This window comes from Physeter macrocephalus, chromosome 2, assembly GCF_002837175.3.
Source record: "Physeter macrocephalus isolate SW-GA chromosome 2, ASM283717v5, whole genome shotgun sequence".
NCBI lineage: Eukaryota > Metazoa > Chordata > Mammalia > Artiodactyla > Physeteridae > Physeter > Physeter macrocephalus.
In genome coordinates this window covers 11,893,728-11,906,348 of record NC_041215.1, presented here as the reverse complement: position 1 = coordinate 11,906,348, position 12,621 = coordinate 11,893,728, and the positions used below count along the sequence as shown (strand labels likewise).

The window sequence follows — 12,621 nt, the reverse complement described above, 5'->3', positions numbered from 1 at the left end:
GAGGTGTAGGCTTCTGGTTTGGCACACTTATAGGGGCCTATGGAGTTGCTCTCCGATAGCAAAGTCTGGCAGATGCAATCTTTGTGTTCTTCCTCTGCCTCACTCCAGCTTACTGGTATCTTCAAGGATGGAGCTTATATGCTCTTGTCTGGTGCCCTGATTTTTGGAGACTTTCCATTAGACACCTCTGCATCATTAGGCTCTGGTGGCCAATGGGGCTTATACTTGCAGGTCCCACAAGACAGTAACTAATGGAAAAGAGTTCTTAAACAGCTACCACCCCCCAGAACACAGCAAGAAGCAACTGATTCAGGAGCTCATCCTTTCCATGAAAGAGACCCATTAGCTTATTATCATAGCTATAGCATGAAGCAGGCTTTTAATTAAACACACATCTAAAGGCTGACTGTAAACCTTTCCTACGGCATTGGAGGGTCGATGCTATCTTTACACTCTGCTGCACTCCAGAACACTAGCATCTCTCAGAGGAAGATCTTATATGTTTCTAGTGCCCCAGTTTTCACAGGTTGTGTCTGGTTTTTGTGCCTGCAACCCAGGGGATACCCATTGATCACCTGGTTCTGGCGGCTGGGAGGACTTATTTTCTTGGGTTCCATGGGACTGTAACAAATGAACTGTTTTTGTCAGGTTACCACCTCTAGGGCACTGCACAGACATCAGGGTGTAACAAACTTCCAGCTTATCTGTGAAAGAGGCCTATCTGCTTGTCCTTGAGTTCGGCCTTAGGAGCAGACTTCAGGTTGGCGTATTATCTAAGGGCTATGGAGGTGCTCTCAGGGAATGTAGGCCTGGACAACATCTTTGCACTCTTCCTCCAGTTCGCTGCAGCTCACCAGTATCTCCCAGAAAGGAACTTATATACTTGTCTGGGACCCCAATTTTTGTGACTGCCACAAAGGGCACTCCTCCAGATAACCTTGTTCTGGTGGACAGTGGGGCTTATGTTTGCAGTCCCACAGGACTGTATATATTTACATTCTTTAAAAACTGCAGCTAGAGTGTCTGGCTTCCAATCAGCCTGAATCTAGGTGCTAACTGATATCTTCCCCTTTGGGACACTGATTCATCTTGGCACACGCTTGACTACTGGCAGCTATTAAAAATAAAATAGGCTGCTAGAACAATCACAAAAGTTTGAGAGACAACCAAGAGGTAGGACAAGGCTGAATGATAAGGATCATCTCCTTCATGAGGCCACTCTTTCAAGACTGGGAGAGTTGGTTGTTCATAAAATGCATAGAAACCAACACAGAAAGTCAAACAAAGTGAAGAAACAAAGGAATATGTTTTAAACAAACAATAAAATCGCAGAAAAAAATCGATGAAATGGAGGTAAATAAGAGTTCAAGGTAATGGTCATAAAAATGCTCACTGAACTTGAGAGAAGAATGAACACAGAGAAAACTTCAACAAAAAGAATATATAAGAAAGCCTCAAGCAGAAGTCACAAAACTGAAGAATACAATAACTGAATTGGAAAATACATGAGAGGGGTTCAACGGCAGACTACACAAAGAAGCTGAAAAGATCAGTGAACTCAAAGACAGGGCAGAGTAACTCATCCAGTCAGAGCAACATAAAGGAAAAATAAAGAAACAAAGTGAAGATAGTTTAAGGGACTTATGAGACAGTATCTAGTAGACTAACATTCACATTACTGGGCCCAGAAGGAGAAGAGAAAGAGAAAGGTGAAGAAAAATTATTTGAGGAAATAATCACTGAAAACTTCCCTAACCTTGGGGCTTCCTGGTGGTCTAGTGGTTAAGAATTCATTTTGCAATGCAGGAGATGCTGGTTCTATCCCTGGTCAGGGAACTAAGATCTCACATGCTGTGGGGCAACTGAGTCCACGTGCCACAATTACTGAGCCCACGTGCCACAACTACTGAGCCTGTGCTCCTCAACTACAGAGCCCATACACTCTGGAGCCTGCACGCCACAACTAGAGAAGCCTGTGTGCCACAACTAGAGAGAAGCTTGTGCACGCACCACAGTGAAGTGAAGAGCCTACGCACCACAACAAAAGATACCACATGCTGCAACTAAGACATGATGCAGCCAAAAATAAATAAAACAAATAAATAAATATTTTTTAAAAACACAAAAAAACTTCCCTAACTTGGAGAAGAAACACACATCCAGATTCAGGAGCCCAAAGAACACCAAAGAGACCCACACAAAGACATACTATAATTAAAACGTCAGATGTTAAAGACAAGGAGTGAATCTTAAAAGCAGGAGAAAAACAGCTGGTTAGATACAAGGGAACCCCCATAGGAATACCAGTAAATTTTTCAGCAGAAACTTTGCAGGCCAGAAATAAGTGTCATGATATATTCAAAATGCAGGGGGAAACAAACAACAACAAGAACAAAACTTCCAACAGAGAATATTTATTCTACTGCATTTGGATGGAATGACTTACATATATATGTTAAGTCACAGGGGAGTTATCATTCAGAATTGAAGGAAAGACAAAGTGTTTTCCAAACAAGCAAAAGAAAAGAAGTTAATCACCACTAAACCAAAACAAACCAAAAAATAAATGTTAAAGGGACTTCTTTAAGCTAAACTAAGGGGGGTGGTCAATCATTATAACAATAAGATGTATGAAAGTATAAATCTCACTAGTAAAGTTAGTGGAATAATCACTTATAAAGCTGGTATGTAGGTTTAAAGATAAAAGCAGTAAAAAAAAAAAAAAAAAACTGTAACTACAATAATTAGTTAAGGGCTACACAAGTGGCCAAGTGGATAAACAAAGAAGATCCATGAATATGTTACCTATAAGAGACTCTCTTCAGATGGAAGGATGCACACAGACTGACAGTGAAGGGATGATAAAAGATATTTCATGCCAATGGAAACCAAAAGAAAGCTGGGGTAGGTATATGCAACAATGTAGACTTTAAAACACAGACTATAATAAGACACAAAGAAGCCATTACATAATGATAAGGTGGTCAACTCAACAAGAGGATATAACATTTGTAAATACTATACACACAACACAGGAAAACCTAAATTATAAAGCAAATACTAACTGACATAAAGGAAAAAACAAACAGAAATAAAATATTTGTAGGTGACTTAAATATCCCGCTTACATCAATGGATAAATCATCCAGACAGAAAATAAATAAGGAAACACTAGCCCTAAATGGCATTTTAGACTAGATGGACTTAACATATATATCTAAGGCATTCCATCCAAAAGCAGTAGAATACATAATACATATTCTTCTCAAGTCACATTGAATGTTCAACATATGTTTCACCACAAAAGTGTGTTAACAAATTTAAGCATACTGAAATCATATCAAGAATCTTTTCCTACCACAATGGTGTGAAACTGAAATCAATTACAAGAAGAAAACTAGAAAATTACAAATATGATTAAACAACATGCTACTTAACAACCAAAGGGTCTACAAAGAAATCAAAAGAGAAATAAAAAAAACCTGGAGACAAATGAAAACAGAAATACAACATACCAAAATGCATGGGATGAAATGGAGAACAAACTAGTAGTTACCAGTGGAGAGAGGGAAGGGAGAGGGGCAAGATAGGGGTATGTGATTAAGAGACACAAACCACTATGTATAAAATAAATAAGCAAAAAGGATATATTGTATAGAAAAGGAAAATATAACCATTTTTTATGATAACTTTAATATAATCTATAAAAATATTGAATCACTATGTTGTACACTATTTTGTACACTAATATTTAAATAAACTATACTTCAATTTTTTTTAAAGTATGGGATATAGCAAAAACACTTCTAAGAGGAAAGTTTATAGAGATAAATGCCTACCTCAAGAAACAGAAAAAAATCTCAAATAAAACTTAAAAAATCCACTGCAAAGAACTAGAAAAAGAACAAACAAATCCCAAACTTAGTAGAAAGAAAAAAATGAATGCATAAATAAATGAAATAAAGACTAAAAATACAATAGAAAAGTCAAAACCAGGAGTTTGTTATTTGAAAAGATATTTTAAATGAGAAATCTTTAGCTGACTCACTAATTTTTTTTAATGTGGAAAGAATTCAAATAAATAAAATCAGAAATGAAAAGAAGAAATGTTACAGCTGATACCAAAGAAATTCAAAATATCATTAAATAAACTGTTATGAACAAATCCATGCCAACACACTGGACAACCTAAAAGAAATGGACAAATTCCTAGAAACATACAACCCTCCAAAACAATCATGAAGTAATGGAAGATCTAAACAGACCAATTACCTTAAGGAGAGTGAATCAATAATCAAACACCTCCCTCCTAACCAACAAAAGTCCAGGACCAGACAGCTTCACTCTTCTACCAAACATTCAAAGAAGAATCAATACAAAACCTACATGAAGAAATGCCTATCATCACTAATCTTCAGGGAAATGCAAATCAAAACTATGGTTAGATATCACCTGACACCTGTAAGAATGGTTATTATCAAAAATGACAAGAAATGTCAAGTGTTGATGAAGATAAGGATAAAAGGGAACCCTGTGCACTGTTGGTGGGAATGTAAATTGGTGAAGCAAATATGGAAATCAGTATGGAGGTTTTTCAAAAAATTTAAAATACAACATCACATAGTCATATAACCCAACAATCCCACTTCTAGGTATTTATCCTAGGAAAACAAATACACTAATTCAAAAAGATATATGCACCTCCATGTTTATTGCAACATTATTTTTAATAGCCAAGATATGGAAACAACCCAAGTGCTCATCAATTGATAAATGGGTAAAGAAAATGTGGTACATATATACAAAGGAATATTGTTCAGAGATGAATGAATGAAATCTTGCTATTTGCCCACAACATGGATGGAACTTGATCGCATTATGCTAAGTGAAATAAGTTATGCAGAGATATCATTTACCATATCACTTACATATGGAATATAAAAATATTCAAGCTCATAGATACAGGAAAGATTGATGCTTGCTAGAGGTGTGGGGTGGGAGGTGGGCAAAATGGTTGAAGGGAGTCAAAAGGTAACTTCAGTAATAAATGAATAAGAATTGTGATGTAATGTACAGTAGGGCTACTATAGTTAATAATACTGTATTGCATATTTGAACATTGCTAAGAGAGTAAATCTTAAAAATTCTCATCAAAAGAAAATAAAATTCTGTAAATATATATGGTGATGGATGTTAACTAGACTTTTTGTGGTGGTCATTTTGCAACATGTACAAACACTGAATCATTATGTTATACATCTTAATGTGATGTTATATGTCAGTTATATCTCAATACAAAAATTTTATGTTTTGCAGTTGCCTCAATCTGCTTAAAAATATGTGATCATTACTCCTTAAAACTGTCAAGGAAGGTGCGAAAAAACTGTCACAGACCAATGGAGACTAAGGTGACATTAACAGTAGGTGTAAAGTGGTTTCCTGGATAGGATCCTCAAACAGAAAAGTGACATTATAAGAAGGGAGGGAGGAAACTAGTTAAGTCTGAGTAAAGTCTGGAGTTTAGTTGCTGATAATATACCATATTGTTGGTTTCTTAGCTGTGACAAGTATACCAAAGAAAAATCAGGTGTGAACACCATGGAAAACCGGGTAAAGAATACATAGAAATTGTCTATATTAACTTTGGAAATTTTCTGTAAATCTCAAGCTATTCTAAAATAAAAAGCTTGGGCTTCCCTGGTGGCGCAATGGTTGAGAATCTGCCTGCCAATGCAGGGGACACGGGTTCGAGCCCTGGTCTGGGAAGATCCCACATGCCATGGAGCAACTAGACCCGTGAGCCACAACTACTGAGCCTGCGCGTCTGGAGCTTGTGCTCCGCAACAGGAGAGGCCGCGATAGTGAGAGGCCCGCGCATCGCGATGAAGAGTGGCCCCCTCTTGCCACAACTAGAGAAAGCCCTAGCACGAAGACCCAACACAGCCAAAAGTAAATAAATAAATAATTTAAAAAATAAAATAAAATAAAATAAAAAGTTTTAAAAAACAACAACCTCTACCTTTGCCCATGTATTTCCATTTCTCTGCTGTTTGCAGAAACATCTTCTATTGAGACAGTTTTTCCTTTGACTGAGGTGTGGTGAAGCTATAGCCATCGACCTAAATACTTTTTATAACATTTAAAATTTTTTAATTAAAATATGACAAACTCCCACCCAGGTATCACTGCTTCTCAACTAAGAGCAATTTTGACCCCAAGGGTCATTTGGCAATGTCTGGATATATTTTTAGTTGTCACAACCAGGGGAGGGGTGCTTATTACTGAGAGAAACACTGTCAGTAGTAAGACAGAGATAGAGAACACTGCTAGACATCCTATAATGCACAGGCTGGCCCCTTACAAACAAAGAATCATCCATCCCAAATGTCAAAATGCTGAGGTTGAGAAACTCTGCCACAGAGCAGTTTCTTTCTTTCTTTTTTACTCTTTTTCTTCTTCTCCTTCAATCTATTCCCCTAATTTTCTCCTGTATCAAGCTAAGGATCTGTCTCATCTCCCAATATCGTATTATTTTGTTTATTGTTTTGAAACAAAAATTAGTCATATAACTACAAACTATTTAGACACCAACATAATTTAGTAGCAAGCAAGTAACTGAGACACATGCTATCACACAAATATTGAAGGTGGTAAGACTTTTCATCTTTATCATATTGACAAACAATGTATACTTATAAAGTCCTATGTTTTAAAACATTTGTTTTCCAGTTGTTGTAAAACCCTGTCATGTAGAATAATTTAAATTAAGCTACAACTATATCAAATAAAGTTTAAAAGTACAATTAAATTCAAACAATTCAATATTGAAGATAAACCATCAAATAAATCATGCATGTTTACAAAAACTTTAGGGATCTAAAGCCTAGTTATGTAAATTTAATAGATAAAAATACAAAAATCATTTAAAATCATAAAAATTATTTATTTAACTTGAATAGCATTCATCACAAAAGTTTTTAGTAATAGTTTAATTTGGTTTCAAAAAAATACCAATATCTTCCCCCCAAAAGTGAAATATCTGGCATATATCTATCATCCATAACCCTATAACTTTAATAGTATTTTTATATAAGTTTATTAGAAGTTAGTATTTTAAACTGCAATATAAAACCCCTTCTTTAGCAGTTTATTATTTATTTGCTTTAGTTAAAGTGTCATAATTCCTGGCCATTTCTTATTCCTATAACCCAATTTCTATTATTATGTGTTCATTTTCTTCTTCTTGCTACTCTTTTTGTTATTCCCTTAGTGCTCTTTTGAGTCAGTATTATCTCACTTTGGGATTATAACATGCTGGGGTTATAAAAAAATATTGTTGACAATGTATGATATAAAATATTTTCCTTACAAAGAAAAATAGTCCTCTGTATAACCTGATCAACTACAATATAATAAGTTCCTTCACTACTAATTTTCTCCACCTCCTCTTCTAAGAGGATTGCTTATATCTTAATCTGGTGTTTTTCTTGTGATGTTCACAGGTTCAGATTGGAGGACTACTGTAGCTTGACCTCAGGCCTCTGTGGTCTTTGGGAGTTCTAGGGAATGAGAGTGCGATCTCGCCCCCATGCCCAGTGTTCCGGATCATAATTCTGGATCTGGAAAGAAAATATCCAATGGCTAGGATGAGAACCCTCTGGAAGAACACAGACCACCAGTGCCTTCCTTCCAGTCCTCAATCTCCTATGCTCCCCTCTCTCCCCATCCAGTCCATCCACTCTACAAAGTCTTACAACCCTACCTCCTCACACTCATCTCGAGAAACCCAAGTCTTCCAGCGCATAGAGCGAATTAACTGGAGTCGTAGCTTGTGGAACATGGGAAGCTGGAAGCGGCTCTTCCCATAGAGGAAGGAAAATATAGCTTGCTTAGGGGCCTGGTTGTCCTCCTCCATATCATTGGCCAGGTAACTGGGGAAGGAAAGCAGGTTTCTTATCAGAAACAGAACCAGAAGAACCTCTGTTTAAGGTCATCTTACTAGACAATGCTACAGGCTGACCATCTTCAGCACATGACCATAATAATCAGCTTATTAATTGTCAGAGTGCACACCATCAGCTGGGAAGATTACTGCTGAAAGAAACCAACAGATTCACCTTTTTCATACCTGGATGACAAAGATCACACGGGGAACCTGGAAACTATATTTGGCTAACATTAAGCAATACAATTTACATCTCAATTTTCCCTCAAAATTTTCTCCCTCTTTCACTCCTATTTGTATTTGCAAATAACTTTCTCCACACGATGTTGTAAGATTCTCAAGGAACTGACTACTTTATTTGTGTGTCAGCCCTCTCCCACCGAACGTAGCACCTTGCTTACATGGGTATGTTAATCAATGAGCATTTCTTAATTCCCTCCTTCATACCTCTTCCTGTTCCCTCATAGTCCTTGGCACACTGGAGTTACGTAATAAGCTTTTGTCAGTTGAATGAATCAATGAATGAAAATTTATAGATTCAGTCTATCTTATTCAAGCAATTGAAAAATAAAAAGAAGTGTGTTTATCACTTTACAGGATCTGGTGATTTTATAAGACCCTGTCTTTAAGTAGTATCTAGTCTAATGGGGTTGTATAAAAAGAATGGGGGTGATAAATAACTAACACTCAAAATAGTATATGATAATAGCAATCAAATAAATGCCACTGAGATGCAGAAGGTCAGGTCTTATCTGACTGTTAAGTTCAGGGACAGCATTATGAAAGAGCTGAAGTTTAAACTGGCTTTAAGGATAAAAAAAATATTTTATTCAATTAGATATGCCTGAATAATCAGACAGCACATGTAATATAAACTAGAGGGAAGAAACTAGAGGGCATTTGCAAGGAGGAGTAAATAACTTTTTTAAAACAAATAAATGAGATGTCTGGATGTCAAACTGTGTTCATTGAGATTGTAAAGATTTTGTTCATTGAGAGTTCTGGACTTGATTAAGAAGGAAATTAGGAGCCAATGCAAATTTTTAGGAGGGCTATGACTTTGATCTGTATTTTAGGCTTTAATGTGGAGATGTCCACAGTAACGAATATGAGCTGAGAGACCTGCAAGTAGGTTGGCATGATATAAAGAGGATCTGGCAAGTGGCATACACCACAATACCTAGAAGAAGAGGAATAGATTTGAAGCTGACATGGGAATCAGAAATGACTATGATTTCAACAGTATTCACATAGGGCATGGTGGTAACAATTATTTTTTTCTCCACTTGGAAGAGTTTTATATTTTGTTTAATTTCATCTTGTTTCTTTTTTAAACTGGTATCAAGTTTTGTTTATGGTGAACAATAAAAAGTGAAAACAAAACTATACCTTAATCCCCAAACTCAAATATTCCTTATTGTTTTCTACCACAGGGAAAACACTACAAATAGTTTTAAAATAAAGATGAAAAGAGAGAGACCCTCTTCTGCCACTCTCACACCCCTAGGGAATTGAAGGTTGGGTAATGGGATAAAGAAAAATACTCACAGAGCTAGGAAGAAATGAATCCGCTGGTACTGCCAGGAGAAGAGGCCAGCCCGGCTAAAATAAGCAATTACCATGGACAGAAGATACTAATAGGGAGATAAAAAAACAATAAAGGGGGGCTCAAATGTGGAAGTGGAAGAACACTGGAATAGGGAACTAGAGACAAAAGAGTGGAGTTGCAGCACATAGAGGAGAGAGTATCAACTGTGGGTTGAAGGTGCTTAATGGGGAAGGGTCAGCAGAAATGTTGTCAGAGGGTCAGCCACAAATTACAGAAAACATGGAAAGGGAAAGGCACAATGCTGTGAAGATGATAAGATCTGACTGTTTGAGAGAGGGAGCTTAGGATGGCAGAGATTGGGAGGAGCTTTGGTTATCTGGAGCAGAAAGGTGTCTCGATGGTCTGCGTGGAGCAGTGATCCTAGGAATGTAGGTGGCAGTATCCATGGCCTAGTACTCAAGGCCCCAGAGGACACTGCAAGGGCAGGGGTCTATGTGCCACATGGAAAGGAAATAACAAGAAATGGGGGGGGGGGGGGCGTTGCCAGGTACTGAAGGAGCCAGGCGTTTTCTAGACACCAGAGAAGAGATTAGCAAAGATTGAGAAAAAGAAAGGTATAGATTTTTTTTTTAAAGTACAACCCCACAGATTTGGGCATTAGTAGACTTTGATGGATAATGTTACCTTGTCAGACACCCTCAGCTTTTTATCCCAAGCCAGGAATCTTTGAACAACAGTATCCTCTGCAAAAAAGAGGGTATGTTAGTTTGACATTGGAGCCCTCACCAAATCTCCCCTAGAGAAGTACGAGGGTTGTGGCCATGGGTTAGCATGAGGGGAAAAGGAGTAAGAACGTTCACTGTGCAATCAAGTATGACTGTCATTGTGGGGCTCCTAGGAGGAGTGAATATATGTGGAGTTGTGTTTCTGTAGAATATCTGCATTACTAAGACTTTAAAATAAACATCTGTAGCCACTCATTAGACATGAATGTGTCATTTCAGAGATTAAAAATGCAAATTCACATTCCTTTCCTCATGTAATATTCACATCACTGGACTGGGTGTTATGGCCTTCATTGTACAGATAAAAATATTTAGATTCAGAAATTTAAGAAAGGAAAAATACATAGTAGAGGCTACACTTAACGCCAAGTGCTCTCATCTCAAATGGAGAGATTTCACCAGTCTATTCTCACGCTGTGTCATTTTCAAAATGTCCTTAACAAATGATCAATAACAGATTGTCACCACTTACACATTCCCAGTAATGGAGAGCTCATCACCTAAAACAAAATCTTATTTCTTACTGATAAAGCATAGTTATTGGAAATTTCTTCATTTTAGAAAGAATAAAATTGTAGGATGATGTCTGGGGATTTTCCTACCGAGCAGCCTGTTGAAGACCTCATGGTGCTCAGGTTCCACGGCCGACTCCCACTGTCTCTTCACCTGCATTGTGAGACCACTCACGTTCTCTGTGACCCAGCTGTCCTTAGACTCTAAGGCTACTTCCTTCACGACATCTACTGTCACTTCCCTCTTCTGGATGCAGGTCTCAGACAAGGGGCTGGAATCTATCCAGAGGACTATGTAAGGGAATAAGATTACAAAATAAAGCATTTTCTTTGAGATTCAGCCGTTGATCCCAAACCTAGGCCCTCTCCAAACCTCCCTACAACGATCCCCTCTGTCCTTATAGACTCTAGGCCTTGCCCTTCTCTTTTTTCTCCTTTGTTTATATATACCTGCTTCCATTATCTTGGTATTATTACATCTCCGTATCCTCAAAAATATTCCTAATTATAATTAATTTTCTTTTGCTTAATATTTTTCTATTTATTTACTTTCTAATTTATTTTTGGCTGCATTGGGTCTTCACTGCTGCGTGCAGGCTTTCTCTAGTTGTAGCGAGCAGGGGCTACTCTTTGTTGTAGTGAGCGGGCTTCTCATTGCGGTGGCTTCTCTTGTTGTGGAGCACTGGCTCTAGGCATGTGGGCTTCAGTAGTTGTGGCATGTGGGCTCAGTAGTTGTGGCTCACGGGCTCTAGAGCACAGGCTCAGTAGTTGTGGTGCATGGGCTTAGTTGCTCCGCGGCATGTGGGATCTTCCCGGACCAGGGCTCAAACCCGTGTCCCCTGCATTGGCAGGTGGATTCTTAACCACTGCACCACCAGTGAAGTCCTATAATTAATTTTCACCACTGGGGAAAGAAAAGGACACTCCTACACGAGTCCCCTCGTCTCCTTTCCCTCTCTTGTGGATCTCAGGTACCAAACCCTCCCTCCTTGCTGCCCAGACTATATTTCCATTGAGATTTTTTTCCTTTCCAGCTCTTGTACCTTTTTCTCCCAATGTCCTGAATGCTGACACCCTCCTCTTTTTCACACACTGACTCAGACACTCTTTCCTAACTCCCTAATGGTTTTTTTTAAACTAGGAACCCCACCTAAACATCTTCACATTGCAGTCTCCTCACCTGAAGATCTTGGGCTTTCTTCCTTCACCATCACTTCCAGGGCACATTCTGAGGAGCTTGGCTGGGAGCTCTCATTCACAAACTGGGCTAAAAGAAGATATTCGGCCATGATTTCCCCCAGAATGTTTGTTCCCCAGCAGAGCCCAGCCCTGTTCACACTTGATCTCTGATTGCTCCAAACTGATTCTGTATAATGGCTGTGCTGAAGGCTGTTATGTCTCTTCCAGTCTGGGAAAGATAATAAGTAATGAGGAACTCTGAAAAGAAGCTGTTGTCCACATCCGTTGCCTGGAACCCACTGAGTTTGAATAGTCCAATCAGGATTATTGGAACTCTCTGATGTCATCACTCATTCCAACCTCGCAACCATGTCAGTTTGAAGGAAAACACATGTAACTATCAGAGATGTGGGTTTTCTTCCTTGGAAATTAGTCTTAACAATATCTCAGGTTATTGACTCAACCTTTTCTAAATTTCCATCACTGTATCCATCAAAGAATCAAATTTTTTTTTTTTTTTTTTTTTTTTTTTTTTGTGGTACGCGGGCCTCTCACTGTTGCAGCCTCTCCCATTGTGGAGCGCAGGCTCCGGACACACAGGCTCAGCGGCCATGGCTCACGGGCCTAGCCGCTCTGCGGCATGTGGGATCT

At 38.3% G+C, this 12,621-nt stretch overlaps 1 protein-coding gene across 1 annotated transcript; it reads right to left on the bottom strand.

Moving 5' to 3' along the window:
- Positions 1-7,559: 7,559 nt before the first annotated feature.
- LOC102984889 (speedy protein E4-like) lies at positions 7,560-12,080 on the bottom strand. Its single transcript, XM_007117339.3, has 6 exons — positions 11,972-12,080; positions 10,882-11,082; positions 10,179-10,237; positions 9,494-9,579; positions 7,763-7,931; positions 7,560-7,619 (listed from the first exon to the last, which is right to left on the bottom strand). Exons 1-6 carry the CDS (start codon positions 12,078-12,080, stop codon positions 7,560-7,562), a joined length of 684 nt encoding a protein of 227 aa, XP_007117401.2.
- Positions 12,081-12,621: the final 541 nt, after the last annotated feature.